At 55.2% G+C, this 18,102-nt stretch overlaps 2 protein-coding genes across 9 annotated transcripts in view; both read right to left on the bottom strand.

The window, feature by feature from the left end:
* Positions 1 to 47: 47 nt before the first annotated feature.
* Positions 48 to 2,043, bottom strand: Ttc9b (tetratricopeptide repeat domain 9B). The gene is made up of 3 exons (XM_021650620.2): positions 1,543 to 2,043; positions 865 to 1,047; positions 48 to 252 (listed from the first exon to the last, which is right to left on the bottom strand). The coding sequence occupies exons 1-3, from the start codon at positions 1,961 to 1,963 to the stop codon at positions 137 to 139; spliced, it is 720 nt and encodes a 239-aa protein (XP_021506295.1). The 5' UTR covers positions 1,964 to 2,043; the 3' UTR covers positions 48 to 136.
* Positions 2,044 to 14,516: 12,473 nt separating this feature from the next.
* Positions 14,517 to 18,102, bottom strand: part of Akt2 (AKT serine/threonine kinase 2) — a 47,638-nt gene continuing 44,052 nt past the window's right edge. For all 8 annotated transcript variants that reach the window (XM_060366519.1, XM_021650609.2, XM_060366514.1 and 5 more), the window contains 5 exons: positions 17,672 to 17,800; positions 17,356 to 17,570; positions 16,961 to 17,048; positions 16,779 to 16,881; positions 14,517 to 15,921 (listed from right to left, as the gene is read on the bottom strand). In XM_060366519.1, coding sequence (XP_060222502.1) covers positions 15,842 to 15,921; positions 16,779 to 16,881; positions 16,961 to 17,048; positions 17,356 to 17,570; positions 17,672 to 17,800 — 615 coding nt within the window. In that variant the 3' untranslated portion in view covers positions 14,517 to 15,841. The remainder of the gene's footprint in view (positions 15,922 to 16,778; positions 16,882 to 16,960; positions 17,049 to 17,355; positions 17,571 to 17,671; positions 17,801 to 18,102) is intronic.

Here is an 18,102-nt window from a genome sequence, read left to right as displayed (position 1 = left end):
CCCAGGTATGGACCCCTCCTTCGTTCCCACAATAAGACCACAGAAAGGAGACACCAGTGACAGATGCTTTACCAGTAAACACATGAGCCAGGGGGAGGTTGCCTGGTGAGGGGGGGAGGGAGGCTGCCCCTTGGCCTCAGCCCATGACGTTCGGAGCCGGGCCTCCAGTGCCGCTGTCGCTGTCTTCCCTCTGGAGGCTGCACCGGTTCATCTTGAGCTGAGTCAGCTGGATGTAGCGGAGAACATTGGTGTCTGCAGGGGAAAGAGCATCATTTGGTGTCCTGACACAGGGCAGTGTCCTCTTGGCCTCCGCGCACAGCAGTGGCTCCACCCCAGACCTCAGCCCCCAGCCAGCGGCAGCTCACACCTCCCGCCTCACTCGTGCAGCACCCTGCTGGGAGAGGCTCCTGTCACACCTCCACTCACACCCGCCCCAAGTGACAACTGTTCTCACCAAACCGCTTCCCAGGAAAGCTACCTAACCCTGCCTCTGCTTCCACAGCCCTGCATGCAGCACCTGCTGTGCTCCCCCCCCCCCCCCCGCCGCGCTGTGTCTACACACACGTGGACACAGGAGCGCCCAAGGGCAGAAAACAAGCGTTCTGAGCAGATGAGCGCAGGGCTGAGGACTGTGGCCGGGAGGGAGTGAACGGTCGCGTCTATGGGCGAGTGGCTCAGGGGGTCAGGGATGTAGCCGAGTTGGTACTGGGCTGGGCTCAGTCCCCAGTACTGCAAAGATAGGAACTGGCTGGGCGAGCGTCAGAGGAACAGGGTGGTGGACCTTCGCTGAAGGCGGGTGGCTCGGCCCCGCCCTGGTGCCCTTGCCCAGCCGCCAGCCCTGCCGCTCCTGACCCTGCCGCTCACCCGTGGGCTCCCGGCTGCGGGCGTCCTGCAGGTAGCGAAGCGCGCGCGCGTAGTCGCCCAGGTGGTAGAAGGCGACGCCGGCGCGGTAGGTGGCCTTGAAGTTGCCCTGCCGCCTCTCCAGCACCTTGAGACAGTACTCGCGCACGCGCTCGTAGTTGACCAGCTCCGACTGCAGGAGGCAAGCTGCGGGTGCGAGAGCCTGTGCTCGGAAGCTTCCTGCCCTCAGACAACCTGGCCTCGGCCCGAGGGAGTGCTCCGGCCACCAGGGGACACCGGTCGGCAAGCCCGGTAGTGGAGACGCTATCTGCGCCGCCGCCAGGGGGCGCCGGGCAGCCATGTGTGAGGCAATTAGCTGGAGATTTCTCAAGCAATTGCAAAAGTGAAGGAGCAAGAATGAAACAGCTAGCGCAGGGGAAGCCTGGCTCACGCGTGGCAGAGGCGGGGAAACAGGAGTCAGGGAGGGAGGGCTGGGAAGGCCGAGCCCCGCGCCCATTACCCAAGCCCCTGCCTCCTCCACCCAAGAAGCCCTGTCCACCTACTCCCAACTCCTGTCTTCTGAAGTTCTGAAGTTCCACAGCCCTGACTCCCCCAGCCTCCAGCCAGCACTCCCGGGCCCCAAGGCCTCCTGATCGCCCCTCGCCGCCCACCCGTCTCACCCGTGCCCCCCGACGGCCGTACCGGTGAGGGAGTCGTAACATTCAACCTCCGTGTTCTCCACCAGGCGCCGCTGCTCCTCGCTGAGGCGGGCGGGCCCCGGGCTGCTGGTGGGTCCGGGGGAGGGGGCGGGCAGGCCGCCGGGGCGGGCCCCCTGCGCCGCCTTCAGCTGAAGCAGCGCGCGGTGGTACTTGCCAATGGCTTCTCGGAACTTCTTCTCTCGGTAGCAGCGCTGACCCTCCGCCTTGAACGCCACGGCGGCCCGCAGGCTGCTGTCGAGCGCTGCGGCCAGGCCCCCAGACGGCTCTGGGGCCGGACCCGTCCGAGCCGAGCCATGGCGGGGCGCCGAGCCGGGGCCCGGCGGGGAGAGGGCGGGAGGCGGGCGCGGCGGAGGCTCCGGGGCAGCGCTGAGCATCAGCACCGGGGACAGCGCGCCGCGCTGCATTGTGGGAAACTCCTGCGGCCGCCGCTGCAGCTACCGCATCGCCCCCCGCGGGGCCGGTCCCCACCCTTTCTCCGCCCCCGCATCTCTGGCTCTCGTCTCCGGCTGCCCCCTATGGGTCTAGGGAAGCCCCTCCAGACCCCCTCCCCCCCTCGAATCAGCGTGGGTCCAGATGTTCTGGCGCCTCTCCCACAGTCCTCACCCTCCCACCAACCTGCATGCTCGCCCGGAGATTTCTAGAAGAAATCTGGGCAGACATCAGTTTCGTGGAAAGCTGGTTTTCAGCCCACCAGTCCCTGGGCATGTTGGATAAGAACACAGGACAGGGAGGGAGGCAAGCTGCCCAGATTCAAACCTACTGTTTTTTCACCACTGTATGATTTGGACAGTCCCCTCAAATTACCTGTAGGTCTGTGGTGCAGAATAATAGTACACACGGTGGAATATTTACATAACGAATAGCCATTGCTCAGCTTCTGTGCGTGTGTGGGGGGGAACCGATGGGCCATGGTAAAAGCAGGAGCCGACACTTGGCCATCTGAGGCAGGTGTGTGGAAAGTTTGAAGTTAACCTGTGCTATAGAAGGAATTCCAGACCAGCCATGAGCTACAAAGAAACGAAAAGGGGTAAGGGGAGAGGGAAAGCAGGGAGGAGGAGGAAGAAGAATGATTTAGCTTCTCTCTGAAGTCTATTGTGGAGACAGACGGGTGACCGGTGACAGCTAGCAGTGGCTGAGCCTGGGGAACACAGAAGGTTCATGGCTGAGACAGAGAAGTCCAGAGGAGACACCTGACCAGGATGAAGTGGGGCTGAGGACTTCCTGGAGGAGGGGCAATTCTGCAACCAGAGCATCCTGCCACTTACCTTTACTTGCTTCCGGAAAAGCCAGTGAGAAGGTGGCAAGTGTCCTCTGACAGCCCAGAGCCACCTAATAAGGGCAGAGAAGGAAGCGTGGCTGGGCAGTGGCGGCACACGCCTGTAGTTCCAGCATTAGGAGCTGGCGGCAGGCAGGACTCTGTGGCTTCCAGGACAGCCTGGTTGAGCAGCGTGTTCCAGGACGACCAGAGCTGAACAGTGAGGCTCTGACCCAAGAGAAAGAAAAGAAATTATTTTATTACAGGCCAGCAAAGTAGCTCAGTGGGTGAAAGCAGTGGCCACCAAGACCTGACCACTTGAGTTCAAACCATGCAAACAGCTCTGAAAAGTGATCATCTGACTTCTTCCTACATGCTCTAGCACACACATCTCGCTCTCTCTCTCTCTCTCAGACACACACACACACACACAATGTAAAGTTAAAAATCTTTTCATTAGATTATTACTATGTGGCTTTTTTCCAGGATACTCATATACAGCCAAAAACAACAACAACAAAAATAAAACAAAGCATCCACTGTTTGCCAAGGGTGATTTCTATTTTTATGTGTTGGCATTACAGGTACATGTGCCCATGTCTGGAGCTTATGCAATGCCAGCGATTGGATCCAAGGCTTCTGTGTGTGATAGGCACCATAGCAACTAGCCACAGCAAAGCCCTCAGACAGGAAAGACCTTTGCAGGCCTGCCCATATGGTGTGCTGGGTTTCCACAATCAAATTAAAAATATCAGCCGGGTGTGGTGGCACATGTAATCCCAGCACTCAGGGAGGCAGAGGCAGGTGGATCTCTGTGAGTTCAAGGTAAGCCTTGTCTACAAAGTGAGTCCAGGACAGCCAAGGCTACACAGAGAAACCCTGTCTCAGAAAACATCAGTCAATCAGTCAATGAATCAATCAAGTTAGGGGCTAAGGAGAGGGCGCCAGGGTTAAGAGCTCTTACTGAGTTTGCAGAGAGAGCTGGTGCAGTTCCTAGTACAACTTTGGTAACCTCAGTTCCAGGGGATCCAACGCCCCCTTTTGGCCTTTAAGAGCCCCTGAATTTACGTGGTGCACACAAACTCACACACACAAAGAGATAAATTTTTAAAACACTGAGTTAGCCAAGAGTGATGACCCACGCTTGTAATCCCTGAACCCACAAGGGCTACGACAGAAAAACTGTGAACTTGAGGGCAGCCAGGGCTACTTGACAAAACCTGTATCATATATCTGTGACACATTCATATCTGATGTATGCATACATGCGTGAGCTGGCAGCATATCAAGAGGTGTTTACGGACTGCCAGATCTTCAATAACATCAACAAAGTTTGTAAAGCTGGCAACCAGGTCGAGGCAGTGTTCTCTGTAAATAGGATGGGCCTAGTTTCCCCACTTTTCCCATTCTTAGCAGTTTCAGAAGAAAGTTGGATCCTCGAAAAGGATCCAGGTTTTTTCTTGAAGAGCAGCCCTGGGGAAGCCCGCCAGTGCCCCCTGGCGGAAGAGTTTAGAATTTGCCTCTTCCTTTTTATAAGATTTGTTGAGATTATCAGGAGTAAGAGGACCCTGAAATCCCACCAATGCGGACCGAGAGCTCTCCGAAACGACAGAGGTACTCTTTTTTTTTTTTTTTTAAAGTCTGGTCGAAGCTCAGGGGGAGCGTGGGCTGCCAGCTGCAGAGCAAGCAAGCGGCGGCCAGGCTATTGCCCTGGTGCTTCATGCGTGGGTCCAGGGCCCTCCACTTCCGGGCGGCTGCGTGGAGAACATGGAGAAAGCGAAGCAGGGAAGGGAGCTAGAGGTCTGAGCTAAGAAGACAGACTGACCTAGATCCCTGGAGTTGGGGATGGCTGGGGCAGACCTTACAAGGTCGTGACTAGGGGATACCAAGGAAAGGCAGTCACACATTCCTCTCTAAGGATGAGGCTGAAGGCGACCAGAATGCAAGGGAAGGGTAAAGTGGAACGAATGTGGACGCTTACCCGTCTCAGCTTCTCCACAGGTGGATGCAGTTGGGAGAAAAGATTACAGGAACTGGAGAGGGTTGCAGGCATAGAACCCGGGCTTCCAGCTTACTCCACTAAGGCCACACCCCAGCCCCTCACTGGGGGATTCTAGGCAGGGGCTCTACCACTGAGCCACACCCCAGCCCCTCACTGGGGGAGTCTAGGCAGGGGCTCTACCACTGAGCCACACCCCAGCCCCTCACTGGGGGAGTCTAGGCAGGGGCTCTACCACTGAGCCACAGCCCAGCTCCTCACTGGGGGATTCTAGGCAGGGGCTCTACCACTGAGCCACACCCAGCCCCTCACTGGGGGGTTCTAGGCAGGGACTCTACCACTGAGCCACACCCAGCCCCTCACTGGGTTCTAGGCAGGGGCTCCACCGCTGAGCCACACCCAGTCCCTTCCTGGAAGAGTCTAAGGAAAAGCACCCTGAGGCCAGATTGAGAGTCCAGAAGAATGCACCAACACCCTAGAGGCAGACACCTCATTTTCACCCACTCAGAAAAATAAGTGTTGTTGTCCCTATAATTTTCTCTTTTTCTCATATGGTGAAGGCAGTTACTAGGCCTGTAGACTCCCCCGAGGGCACCAAGATCCCATCACCCTCAGCCAAGGCCACCTGTGGTGCGCTGGGCCGGGCTTGGAGCTCAGTGGTTCCATGAAGCGTCCCACAGCGCAGCCTCAGCCTCTGACAGGGACAGGGACGGCTGCAGGAAGTAAGCGGCCAAGAGAGAGTGACTGGGGGGGGGACTTTGCACAGGGCCTCCACAGTCACCATGCTTGTCAAGCATAAGGCAAGCAGCCCGCCCAGGTGGTACAGACAGAAACCCAAGCTTTGCCTGAGAGAAGGAGCGGGCAGAGTGAGGCTGACTGTGAGCTGGAGAGAAGTCTGGGACACTCGCTCTGTTTGGCACAGACTTGAGTTTCCTGGTCTGTAAAATGGGACCTTTGGCTTAAGCCTTCAAGTCAGGGATGGCCTGGTTTGGCACAATGGCGTGTTGTGGCTGGTCATTTAAATGCTCTGCTTATCTTATTTTACTCTTTGGTATTTATTTTATTATATATACATGTGCGTGTGCTTTGAGTGAGTGAGTGTGTGTGTGTACCTGCCTGCGGGGCCCCTCCCAAAGCCCGCCCAGGCTTTGTCTCAGGCAACTCACACTCTTTCATTTTACAGGCCAGGACAACTCAGAGAATTCTCTTTTCTTTTCTTTTTTTTTAAACACCACGTGCGTTCTGGGATTCAACTCAGCTGTCAGGCCTGAGGGCAAACGCCTTTACAGGATGAGCCAGCTTGGGGCCCCATGTGGACTTTTTCCTCATTCTCTCTGGTGGGTTGTCAGAGAGGCTGCCGAGGGCTTTGTCCGTATCGCAGGTAAATCTCAGTTCCTCACGGAGACCCAGCGCAGGAGAAGAGCTGGCAGATGTTGGTTACATAGACCCAGGCCAGGTGGTGGTGACTCACGCCTTTAATCCCGGCACCTGGGATGTCAGGCAGGTGGATCTCTGAGTTTGAGGCCAGCCTGGTCTACAGTGTGGATCCCAGGACAGCTGAGGCTACTCAGAGAAACCCTGTCTCGGAAAACCAAAAACTAATAAATTAACTAAAATTAAATAAACCCAGGCAGGCCTTCAGGATCTCCCAGGACAGTGACCGTCTTCTGCAAATGCCAGAAGGCCACTATGGTCAGTGTTTGGTTGGGTCTCTGTGACCTTCAGGAACTATCAGTGTATATCTGTCCACCCAGAGTGAGGATGGACAGTTGTTTTTATCCTAGCATCCCCTGTGCTTACGACATTTGCAAAAAGGCATGTTAATAAATCCTCAAGGGCTGAGGGTACAGAGCCCTGGCCTGGAGTCTACCCGTGGCCTCGGGATGTGACGCAGTCTTAGAATGCTTGCCGACATGCTAAGGCTCTGGGGTTCCATGCCCAGCACCAGTCAACGACAACGCTCTGTGAAATGGCACTAATTCAAGGGTCTATGGAACATTAAAGGAAGGGTTGCCAACAGCCCTGGACAGTGAGAAATGGCATTCTGAATCGTGGTTACTGTACTAGCAAATGGATGAACCGCAAAGAGAAAAGGCACAGGCTGGTAATCCCAGGAATTACAGAGAGAGCTCAAAACTAGCTTGAATTACACGATACCCTGTCTTAAAAAAAAAAAAAAATCAAACTAGGAAGGGAGAGAGGGAGGGGAGCTGGCTCTGGACTCACCTGACCTTGCTCACCCACCACAGTTTTTGCAGGTTTCAGCAGCACACTCACATTCTGCCTTCAGCCCGTGTAGCCAGCACCTCTTCCAGCCCCATCCTGGGGGCACTGTGCCTAGGTGTGGGGCCCGGGACACGTCTAGGCTCTAGGTCAAAGGAGACAGAAGAATGCTGAAGAGTGGAGGCTTGGAGGTATGAGCTAGGCCTGTTTCGGGGCGCTCCCCAAACCCTGCCATCAAAGAGGCACTAAGGCTTCCAGCCAGAGCTCAGCTTTGACTTGCTCCAGGGCGCATGTGCAAGTTTACCCTCCTACCCCAGGGCCTCTGCACCAGCTGCCTCCCCTTCCTTAGATTACCTCCCTCCAAAACAGTTTTTGTTTTGTTTTGGTTTCAGACATCTCTGAGTTCTTACCTGCCTTGGGGTGTGGCTGCCCTCTGCCTTGAATTCCCTAGCCCAGGGGTGGGCCTTCCGCTCTCCCAGAGCCCCTCACTGTACACTCCAGACATTGTGGCTCCTCCCCCACAGGGCAGCCAAGAGCTGCTTCCAACAAACCTGCATTTATATACTGTAACTTAGCATTCTGCCATTTCAATCAGTTTCTGTTTTTTGAGAGAAGGCCTCATGCAGCCCAGGCTGGCTTTGAATTCTGTATGTAGCAAGGATGGGCTTGAACTCCTGATCTTCCTGAGATGACAGATGTGCCCCACCATGCCAGGCTTCCAAACCTCTTTTTGGTTTTGGAGATATTGACGCCAGGGGCATGGACACTGGTTCAGCCATTAAGAACACTTGGTGCCCTTAGAGGACCTGAGTGAGGTTCCCAGCACCTGTTACTCAGAGCTGAGGAACTTGGCCAATCTCCTGGACTCGCTCTGTAGACCAGGCTGGCCTCAGACTCACAGAGATCCACCCGCCTCTGCCTCCCTGAGCCCTGGAATTCCATGCAGTACCTAGCCCAGCCTTCTTCTGGCTTCTGACAGCTCTGGCCTCTTACACAGAAATAAGTCTTTTTTTTTTTTTTTTAAGATACTTACGCCCTTATCTCCTTGGAAATCACCACCACATGCCAATTCTCTGCACTTATTCTCTCCTAAACACGTTTTAAAGACAGTGAGTCACCAGGTGTGACGCACACCTTCAATCTCAGGGCTTGAGAGGCGAGAGGCAGGGAGATCTCTGAGTTTAAGGCCCAGCTTGGTCTACATAGTGAGTTCCAGAACAGCCAGGGCTGTGTAGAGGCCCTGTCTCAAAAAAAAAAAAAAAAAAAAAAAAAAAAAAAAAAGCCAGTGGTCTATGTAGCCCAGGCTGGCCTAGAACTTGACATTCTGTTTACCTCTGAGTGCTGGGATTACAAACACATACCAATGCCTGCTCCTGCACAGTCACTGCCTTCTCACAGGCATGGGGGTCCCTGAGGTGGGGCTTTCTGTTGTCATGCTTTTCCCCCACGAACTCCATGCTGCATCTCCAGTGCCTAGAGTACTGCCTGGCACACAGTAGGTGCTCCGCAAGGCTTTCTGGAATGAATGGATGCACAGTCTGGTCTTGAAGACTCAAGAGGTGGTAATGTTGGAATGGAATACTCAAAGAAGAGAAAGAGCCAGGAACGCCAAGGGGAACCATGCCGAGTTCCAGGGGAACGACACCCTGGGCTGAGCTCCGCGGGTATGTACATGGACTCAGGACACACAGGGAGAATACCCATGCACAGAACATAAAAATAACCCCTGTAGGCCCGGTAGTGCACGCCTTTAATCCCAGCAACGCAGGAGGCAGAGGCAGGCAGATCCTTGTGAGTTCAAAGCCAGCCTGGTCTATGAAGTGAGTTCCAAACCAGCCAGAGCTATACAGTGGAACCCTGTCAAAACAAAACAAAAACAAACACGTAGGTAATTTTAAAAAACAAACTTTTTTTTTTTCAAGATGGGTTTCTCTGTGTAGCCCTGGAACTTGCTCTATAGACCAGGCTGGCAGAGATTCAACTGCTTCTGCCTCCCAAGTGATAGGAATGAACTCTATGTTTTAAAGACTCAAAACCAGATTGAATTTAACCATAAAGAAACACCACTCCTTGCCAAGGGTGGGATTGTGGCAAATGCCTGTGATCCCAGCACTTGGGGAGACAGAGGCAGGTAGATCTCTTTGAGTTCGAGTACAGTCTGGTCTACAAAGCAAGTCCAGGACAGCCAGGGCTACACAGAGAAACCCTGTGTGGAAAACAAACAAAGAAACACCACACCATCAAACATCAAATACACACTTTCTTGGGGAAGGGAGGAATGACGGGATCCAGCGCATTGCACTGTGAGCAAACACTCCTGCTGAGCCACGTTTCCAGCCCCTCCGTGGCAGGTTCTAGGCAAGTGTCCCATTGCTGAGCTCCCCTCCAGATGAGATACTCTACTCTACCACACAGCTAACCTGACAGCTGAGTGTAGTAAGCAGGTCTCCCCTGACCCCTTAACTAGCGATTTGCTTTGTCTGGGTGGTGCTGGGAACCAAACCTAGGTCATCCCCAACTCACAACTTTTTTTTTTATTTAGATTTTTTTCCTTGAAACAGGGTTTTTCTGTGTAGCCTGGCTGTCCTGGAACTCGCTTGGTAGAGCAGGCTGGCCTCAAACTCAGAGATCCGTCTGCCTCTGCCTCCAAAGAGGCGAGATTAAAGGTGTGCGCCACCACTGCCTGGCTTTGAAAGATTTATAAGCACCGGTGCTTGTACGTATGTATTGGGCACCATGTGTGTACCTGGTGCCTGTGGAGCTCAGAAGGCAGCATTCAACCTCCTGGACCTGGGGTTATAGGTGGTTGTGAGCCACCCTGTGAGTGCAGGGATGGAAACCAGGGCCTCTGGAAGGGCAGTCAGTGCCCTCAACTGCTGAGCCATCTCTCCAGCCCCGCACATTTTTTAACGATGTGCGTGCCTGCAGGTGTCTGTGCGTGTACCAGCACGGGTTTCTGTGTATGTGTCTACATGTGTCTATGTGAATCTCCTATGTAGTGGTCCCAGCGGAAGTCAGAAGAGGGCATGGGAGCCCCTAAAACTGCAGCTGGCGGGCCAGGGAGAGCACTGCCAACAGAGCCTGGTCCTTTGCAAGAGCGGTGAGCTGTCTGGCTCTCTCTCCAGCCAAGAGCATTACATGTGACAAGGTCTGGTCAAGGTCTGTGGAAGTGAACAGCTTGTCAACAGTCACTCTCCTACGTTGGCGGGAGGACCTTGAGTAAAACAGTGTTCTTGTCTCTGGATGAATGCGGAACAGGGAAGAGCCGGAGAAGAAACGCACGTGGCCAGAGTGGAGAACACGGTGCCTTCTGTCTCGTTCTGCAGTGTTGGGGATTGAACCCAGAGCCTTGCCCATGCTGGACGCCCTCAACCATGAAGCCACACCCCAGCCTATATGTAGTTTTGACTTCAGGACTTACAGACAGCTGTATGATATCTAAACCTCATCTCCCCCAGGAACAACATCTAAAGAGTGGCTCACACACTCCAACACAGATCTGTTAGTCTCTACACTGGCTTCCCTCGCCTTTTTCCTGTGTGATCACCATTCTTTTTTTAAAAAGATTTATTTATTTATTACATATACAGTGTTCTGCCTGCATCAGATCTCATTATAGGTGGTTGTGAGCCACCATGTGGTTGACTGGGAGTTGAACTCAGCACCTTTGGAAAAGCAGCCGGTGCTCTTAACCTCTGAGCCATCGCTCCAGCCCCGTGATCACTATTCTTGTCAACCTGACTACGTCTGGAATTAACTGGAACTTAAGCACTGGGTACACCTGTGAGGAACTTTTCTTTTTCTTTGGTTTTTCAAGACAGGGTTTCTCCATGCAGCCCTGGCTATCCTGGACTCAGTTTGTAGACCAGGTTGGCCTGGAGGAAGACCTGCCTGCCTCTGCCTTCTGAGTGCTGGGATTAAATGTGTGCACCACTGCTGACTGGTTTCATCTGGATCACTTGAGGTGTGAAGGCCAACCTTTAAACTGGGCCTGCCTTCTGCTGGCAGCCTGTACGGAAGGACATGGAAAGAAGGAAGCTCTTGCTCTTCACCTGCTTGCTCTCACTTCAGCTAGCAAGTCTATCCCTTCCCGGCATTAAAGCCGACTTCTCTGGGGCTCTGACGTTTACCGAAGACGAGATGAGACGTCCAGCTGCATGGACTGGACAACTTATGGATTCCTGGACCCTCCGTAGACAGCCATCGCTGGATTAGCTAGACCACAGCCCATAAGCCATCGTAATAAATTCATCGCGGGATACAGTGATTTTGAGGCCAGTGGGGGCAACTTGAGACCCTATCTCAAAAATAAATCCATAGATTACACAGGGAAAAGCATTACACACCTTAAGCAGAGGCAGTTGGATCTTGAGTTCCAAGTCAGCCTGTGCTACACTGCAAAACGGCCTCAAAACAAATTTTCCATCAGTTACGAGATAGTTGACAAAGACAAGTTGGAAGTAGGATGTAGAGGCCTACTCACTCCATGACTGCACGGCCCTCCCCTGTGAGTCTGCAGCAAGAAGGAACGTGGCGGGGAGCACGACAGAGCAAAGCTGCTTAGTCCTTGACAGTCAGGCAGCAGAAAGGGGCCGTAACACAGCTGACCCACTTCCTCCAACCAGCTCCGACATCCCAACATGCCACTCAGCTGCAAATCTGTGGGTTAACCCATGAGGTTGGCACGCCAGGACCCGAAAAACACCAGTTGCTGGAACCAAGCCACACCCACATCCCAGCATTCTGGGGGAAACAACCCATCCAAACCACATTAGCTTTGAGAATGCACAGCCTGTATTCCACGAGTCAGATAACTTTCCTTGGAGGCAGACCTGTCAGTCCTCCCCACACAGCTGAAGAGAGTTGGATACTATGTTGTTAATTCTGTTGTCTTTGACCATGTCTTCTTGGCTCTGGTGTTCTTGGGTTCACTATTGAATGAGAGGTGTGTGTGTGTGTGTGTGTGTGTGTGTGTGTGTTATTTTGGAGACAGGGTTTCTCTGTGTAGCCCTGGCTGTCCTGGAAATCACTTTGTAGACCAGGCTTGCCTCGAATTCATAGATGAGCCTTCCTCTGCCTCCTGAGGGCTGGGGTTGGAGGCATGCCCCGCTGGTACCACCACCCAGCTTGGGACATATTCTTCAGTGCTGGGCATCAAATCCACAGCTTTGCACATGAACGCGTGCTGTCAGTGAGGGGCAGTCTCGGCTCCACTGTTTGTGTGCACACATCTGTGAAGGCCAGTAGTATCTTCGGCCACCTTCCACCTTGTTTAACATGTTCTGTCTGTGAGTGTCTGTGCCTGGCACCGTGGAGGCCAGAAAAGAGAATCTGATGCTCGGCAGCTGGAGTTAGATGGTTGTGAGCACCACTGGGTGCGGGAACTGGACCTCACCCTCTGAAGAAGGGCTAGTGCTCTTAACTGGCTTCACCTTTTATTTTTGACACAGGCCTCTCACTGACCTGGAACTTTCTTGTCTAGCTGGAGTGCTTGGACAGCAAACCCCAGGAGCCTCCTGTCACCACCTCCCCATTGCTGGGATCACAAGCACAGGCCACCGGGCATCAGATTCCTTGGAGGCAGAGTCACACGTGGTCATGAGCTAATCAGCATGGTTCTAGAAAGCCACTTCTATTCTTCTGCAAGAACTCCTAGCCAGTGAGCACGCTTGCAGCTGAATTCACCTTCATGCCTGCCTGGCAAGCACTTTGCTGCCTGGGCCTCTGAACTGTGGGTTGTTTCAAGCAGGTCCATCTTAATTCTCCTGCCCCAGTCCTGGAAGTCTTTGTTACCTGTTTCATTCACTGCAACCCCATCTCAGGTCTCATCCCATAGCCCAGGCTAGCCTTAACCTTGTGATCCCCCCATGCTTTACCTCCGACTCTTAGTGGGGTTACAGGCATGAACCACCACGCCTGGCCAGCACTACTCTTGAAAGTTTCCCTTCTGATCTGAAGCCATTTCAAATATGTAAACACACGACTCACTATACTTTCTAAAATGCTAACTAGCACATTCCAAGATCACATCCCAAGACCACAGGATGTAGGCCATAAACACCAAAGAACAGACACTGCAAGATAAATCCTTATTTTTATTACAGACTAATGATAGCAGTAAGGAGAAAAACAAGAAACCAGGAACCCGAGTAAGTTCTTGGTGATGGGGGGGGGCACACGCCCATGCAGCCTCTGTATCCCCTGGTCCCCCAGGATGTATTAGCGTGGCCCCAAGTCTCATTTCCCCAGTGGCCCAGCAGGCTGAGGACATGTGCAGCACTCCCAAGGTATGGAGGTGAAGGGACACCCAGGCATGACCTCAGCTGGGAAGAGCGGAGGGGCACAAAAGGCAGGCCAAGGGGTCACGCCAACATCCACAGCGCCATCACTCGAAAACCTGGCCTGTGGGGGTCATTTCTTCCTTTAAAAACACACACGCTGGGGTGAAAACCAGCCCTGAGAAATGGTTAAAGTGGGCATCGTGAAGGATGGCCCAACCACTCGCAAGAAAGTGAGTAGCAGCCATTAAAACTCTTCCCCAAAACTAGGCGCATGGAAGGGCACGTTCACTCCAGGGACAGCTGGTGGTGGCTTCCGCACCTGGAGGAGAGGGCTGCTGGGAGCCTGAGGTAGACGGGACAAATCCCACTGGGAGCTGAGTCACACAGCGACACAGAAACTGGCCCCTCTGCAGCTAAGGAACGGCGACACGGAAATGAAAGGAATCTTCTCTCACCTATGCTAGAGAGGAAGCCTAAGGCCTTCTACTGCTAGAAGCAAGTCCTGCCCTGCGCGGCGACACCCGCAGAGGCTCCACCCGCCCACCACAGCCTCAGGAGCACACCGCTCTACGGGAGACGGCCCGCCCACATGCAGTGGGAGACATCCGAACTGGCCTGGGCCTTCCCACAGCCCACTCCCAAGCTCTCCGACTTCCATGCCGGGGACGCCCCCACGTCTAGGAAACTCTGGAATACGCTCACGTGCACCAGGCCCTCTGTGCTGCGGCTCCCCAAGTATGGGGACGGGAGCAGCAGCCCACTGAGCCCACAGCCAGGGAGTCCGCTGGGGATGTGACTACAGCGGTGCTCAGAGGAAGGAGTCCCAGACTGTGCAACCCAATGTTCAGGTGTCATGCTGGGGGACCACGAGTGCTGTTAAGACAGTCCAGGAGGGAATCTGCAGACATCAGGGCTTCATGGTTCCAGAGAGAAACACTGCTCTAGGACTCCAAGGTCCAAGTGGATGAACCATCCCTCCTGGCACACCACACACAGGCTCCCTGCCCAGTCACCCAGACACCACCCCCTTCTCCTCAGCAGCGCCTAGATCCGCCACCCCTCTTTCCCTTGGCCATCTGTTCCAGCCTCACAGCGCCACGGGCCTCAGAACAGGAAGGGCATAAGTGGTGCCTGGTACACTGGCACTCAGGTGCCAGGGGAAAGGAGGCAGTGCTCAGGAAATATGGACGGGGCCCTGGTCTGAAATGAGTGTCTTTATTGCTTGTACCGTACAAATACGAGGAGTAAGGAAAGGCCGGTAGGGATGCGGGACAACGGTCAGATAAACATACACACATAAAAGGAAAAAAGAGATGACCCCACACCACCCCTGCCCACCCATCCTACTGCCTTTCTGAAATTAGCCTCGTCTGGGGTGTTGCAGTGGAAGAGTAAACCCAGGAAAACTTAAATTCCAAATACCCAGAGATACTGAGGAGGGGAGACATGGCCGGGGCAGCAGGTGGATCCTTGGCACCTGCTGCCCCCCAAGGGATCGGATGCTCAGGCTGGGGTTGAGGCCTGAGCCCATTCACATCCATGCTGCATACAGCTGTGGGTACCTGCACCCCAGGAGCCTGAGATGCTCACTGCCAGAGCAGAGTGCTACTGGCATCCACAGCACCGACAAACTCTCACTCGCACATTCACTTTAAGGCTCCAGAATAGGGGCCCTGAAGATGAGGTGGCCCCACCCCACAGTGAGTACCAGAGTACCTGTCCCCATCTCTGTCCCCTCTCAGACCCCGGGCAAATCCAAGGGGCCCAATACTGTCTCGGTGTGAGATGTGTAACAGCCAAGGTTGGCTTCCCTCTGCCCCAGGCAGAGAACGGAGCCGTCCAAAGGGGCTAGGGCCCAGCGGGAGGCAAGGCTGGCTAGAAGGAAGCCCTGGTAAGGCACGGGGCTGTGGGCAGGAGGTTGCCCCCAAATGTCCTCCTGCTTTATCCAGAAATCAAGAGAGCAGTTTTGGAAGAAAAGGCAGGTTCAGGAGGCAGCTCCTGGTCCCGGCTGCCCCCACGAAGGTCCAAGGACTTGGCTCCATTTCCCATGGAACCAAGCCCAGATCACTCAGCTTCCAAAGGCCTCTGCCTGTCCCTGGACATCACTGCTTTCCTGCCCCAGGTGGGACGGCAGCTGCCCAGATGACAGCATAGAAGGCAGCTGGGGTGCTGGGGGCAGGGGGCTTCTTCCAGATGTGGCCTCTGCCGGCTTGCTCCCAAATCCAGGTGACCCCCTGGCTCCCCACTTCACCCTCTTGGAGGCTGGTGATTAATGACCTCACCCTCCATCCTCCCAACAGCCCACCCTTGGGCAGGTCCCAGCACTTATCTGGGCACAGAGGGGAAGCCAGAGGAGAGGGCTGCCAGGACCGCTAAGTTTGGGCAAGAACTGAAGAAACTGGATATGGGATGAGGGGGACAGGGAAGGGAACACAAACCAAAAGGCAAAATAAAGTTTTCTTGAAAAAGCCACCGAGGCAGTGGGTGACGGCCACGCTCGTGTCCTGTGGTGGCAGGGCGCTGCTCACTCACGGATGCTGGCTGAGTAGGAGAACTGGGGGAAGTGCGTCCGCTGGTCCAGCTCCAGCGAGCCCAGGCTGTCATCTGCAGGGTCGGGGGAGATGCCATGGAGACGAGGGAGCCCACCCTTACCCCGCTGGCAAAGAGCCACAGGAAGGAGTGCACAGCACGCCAGAAGCCTGCGCCGGCAGGTGGCCCTCAGCACTAGCAGCGAAGGCAAGCAGCTTGCTTCTGGAGAAAGGCCTTAGCCACGGCCTCCCGCCCAGGCTGGGTCTTCTGAATGTCTTTCTCCTTCCCTAGCCCTTACCAGGGTGTAGCTCAAACTCCTCCTGGCCTGTCCCACACACACTCACCTGCAGCTAAGGGCCTGTCAACAGCCCTGGCATACTTCTGTCCCCGCACACAGAACCCTTATGCAGGCAGGTCCTCATGCCAAAGGTCTCCTCCACTTTCCCAGGTCACCCCAGAACCTTCTACTTTAACCCCGTGCCCTCCTGCCTCTCCCAGGCCCCAGCGACCCCCCCGCAGATGTCCTTCCTCTAAAGGGCCGCTCACTGTTGGCACCCCCAGGCCTCTCCCGCCAGGAATGCAGTCTTGGCTGCTACACTGCCATGCCACGCATCTCCTCATGTTCCCCGCACCCTGGGGCTCTGCGGGCTCTGGGCTGTCCCTGAGTGCCCAGGCTTTGGGTGGCTTCAGATCAAGAATACAGTCAACACAATGTTCTAGCCCAAAGACCAGGACTGTCCCTAAACCTCAGAACACACTACAGCCACAGTGCCTGATGACCCTGACAGCAAGAGCAGGCCTCACAAGCACACCTTAGGGGAACCTTGCCAGACCAAAGAGCCAAGCACGGTCCTCCTGGCAAGCAGGCCCAGGGCAGACCCCACCTGTCAGCCATCTAGCCAGGCTGGGGACAGTGGGGCCCAGATACTCACAGCGGTCTGGGGGTGTGATTGTGATGGACTGGGCCGTGAACTCGTCATCAAAGTACCTTGTGTCTACTTCGGAAGTGACCTGAGGTTTGAAGGGTGGCAGGAGCTGTGGAGAGGAGGCTGCAGTCAGTGACGCCAGGTCACAGGGGGCAGGTGAGGCCCCTGGAGCAGGCAAGAATGCTCACCTTTTTCTGTACCACATCCTGCCAATTGATGCTGAGGAAGAACCTGTGCTCCATGACCTCCTTGGCATCACTGGGACCTCCACCAAGCCTGAGCAGAGACAACCATCACCGACCACCCAGCGCCCAGCACAGCAGGTTCTGGGAGCCAGGCTCAAAGCAAAGGCAGGCATAACCCAGGGCCCAAGGGCCCTGCACAGCCCCTGATGGTGCTGTCCTGCCGCAAACCCCTTTTCGGAGGGGACCTAAGCTCGGGGAGCTCTCGGCTTGGTCAGAGGCAGCCACGGGACTGGCCTCAGCTCTGTCCACACAGAGGTGACGGGCAGCAAGGCAGGCTGCTGTGTGGGAGTGCCTCCCATGCGCCCTGGCGCTGCTCAGGGGACCAGCAGGCCACACACCTCTGCTTGGGGTCCTTCTTGAGCAGCCCAGCCAGCAGGGACTTGGCCTCCGGGCCGAGCGTGCGTGGAAAGCGGATCTCCTCCATGAGGATGAGCTCGAACAGGCGCTCGTGGTCCTGGTTGTAGAAGGGCAGGCGGCCGCACATCATCTCGTACATGACCACGCCCAGCCCCCACCAGTCCACCGCGCGGCCGTAGTCATTGTCCTCCAGCACCTGAGGGTGCAGGAAGCAGTCAGAAGTGGAGAACCAGAGGGCTCCACCCTCAGGGCTCCCCCGCCCCGGCCTTCGTGCTCTGTGACCCCAGCCCCAGACACCTCAGGAGCCAAGTACTCCGGGGTACCACAGAAGGTTTTCATGGTGGCCCCGTCACTGATGCCCTCTTTGCATAAGCCAAAGTCAGTGATCTTGATGTGGCCATCCTTGTCCAGCATGAGATTTTCCAGCTGTTAAAAAAAAAGCCAAGATGAGGAACAGATCTTCCCAGGGTGCCCCTCTGGAACAGTGGTTCTCAACCTGTGACCTGCGACCCCCTTGAGGTCGAATGATCTCTCAGGTAACAGCACCAGAGCCTCATGCCCTCCACCCCCAGACTTCACCCCTCGTCCACGTGTAGCCTGCTCTGCTACCTAGAGTTTCCCCGGAGCGCCAACACCTTGGCACGGGGCACCCACTTTCTGGCAGCAGGTACGGTGGGCAGCATGGACAGTGCTGCTCTGCATGTGTGCACACCTTCCTGGGTAACACA

This window comes from Meriones unguiculatus, chromosome 14 (genome assembly GCF_030254825.1).
Source record: "Meriones unguiculatus strain TT.TT164.6M chromosome 14, Bangor_MerUng_6.1, whole genome shotgun sequence".
Classification (NCBI taxonomy): Eukaryota; Metazoa; Chordata; class Mammalia; order Rodentia; family Muridae; genus Meriones; species Meriones unguiculatus.
This window is presented reverse-complemented; position numbering and strand designations above follow the sequence as displayed.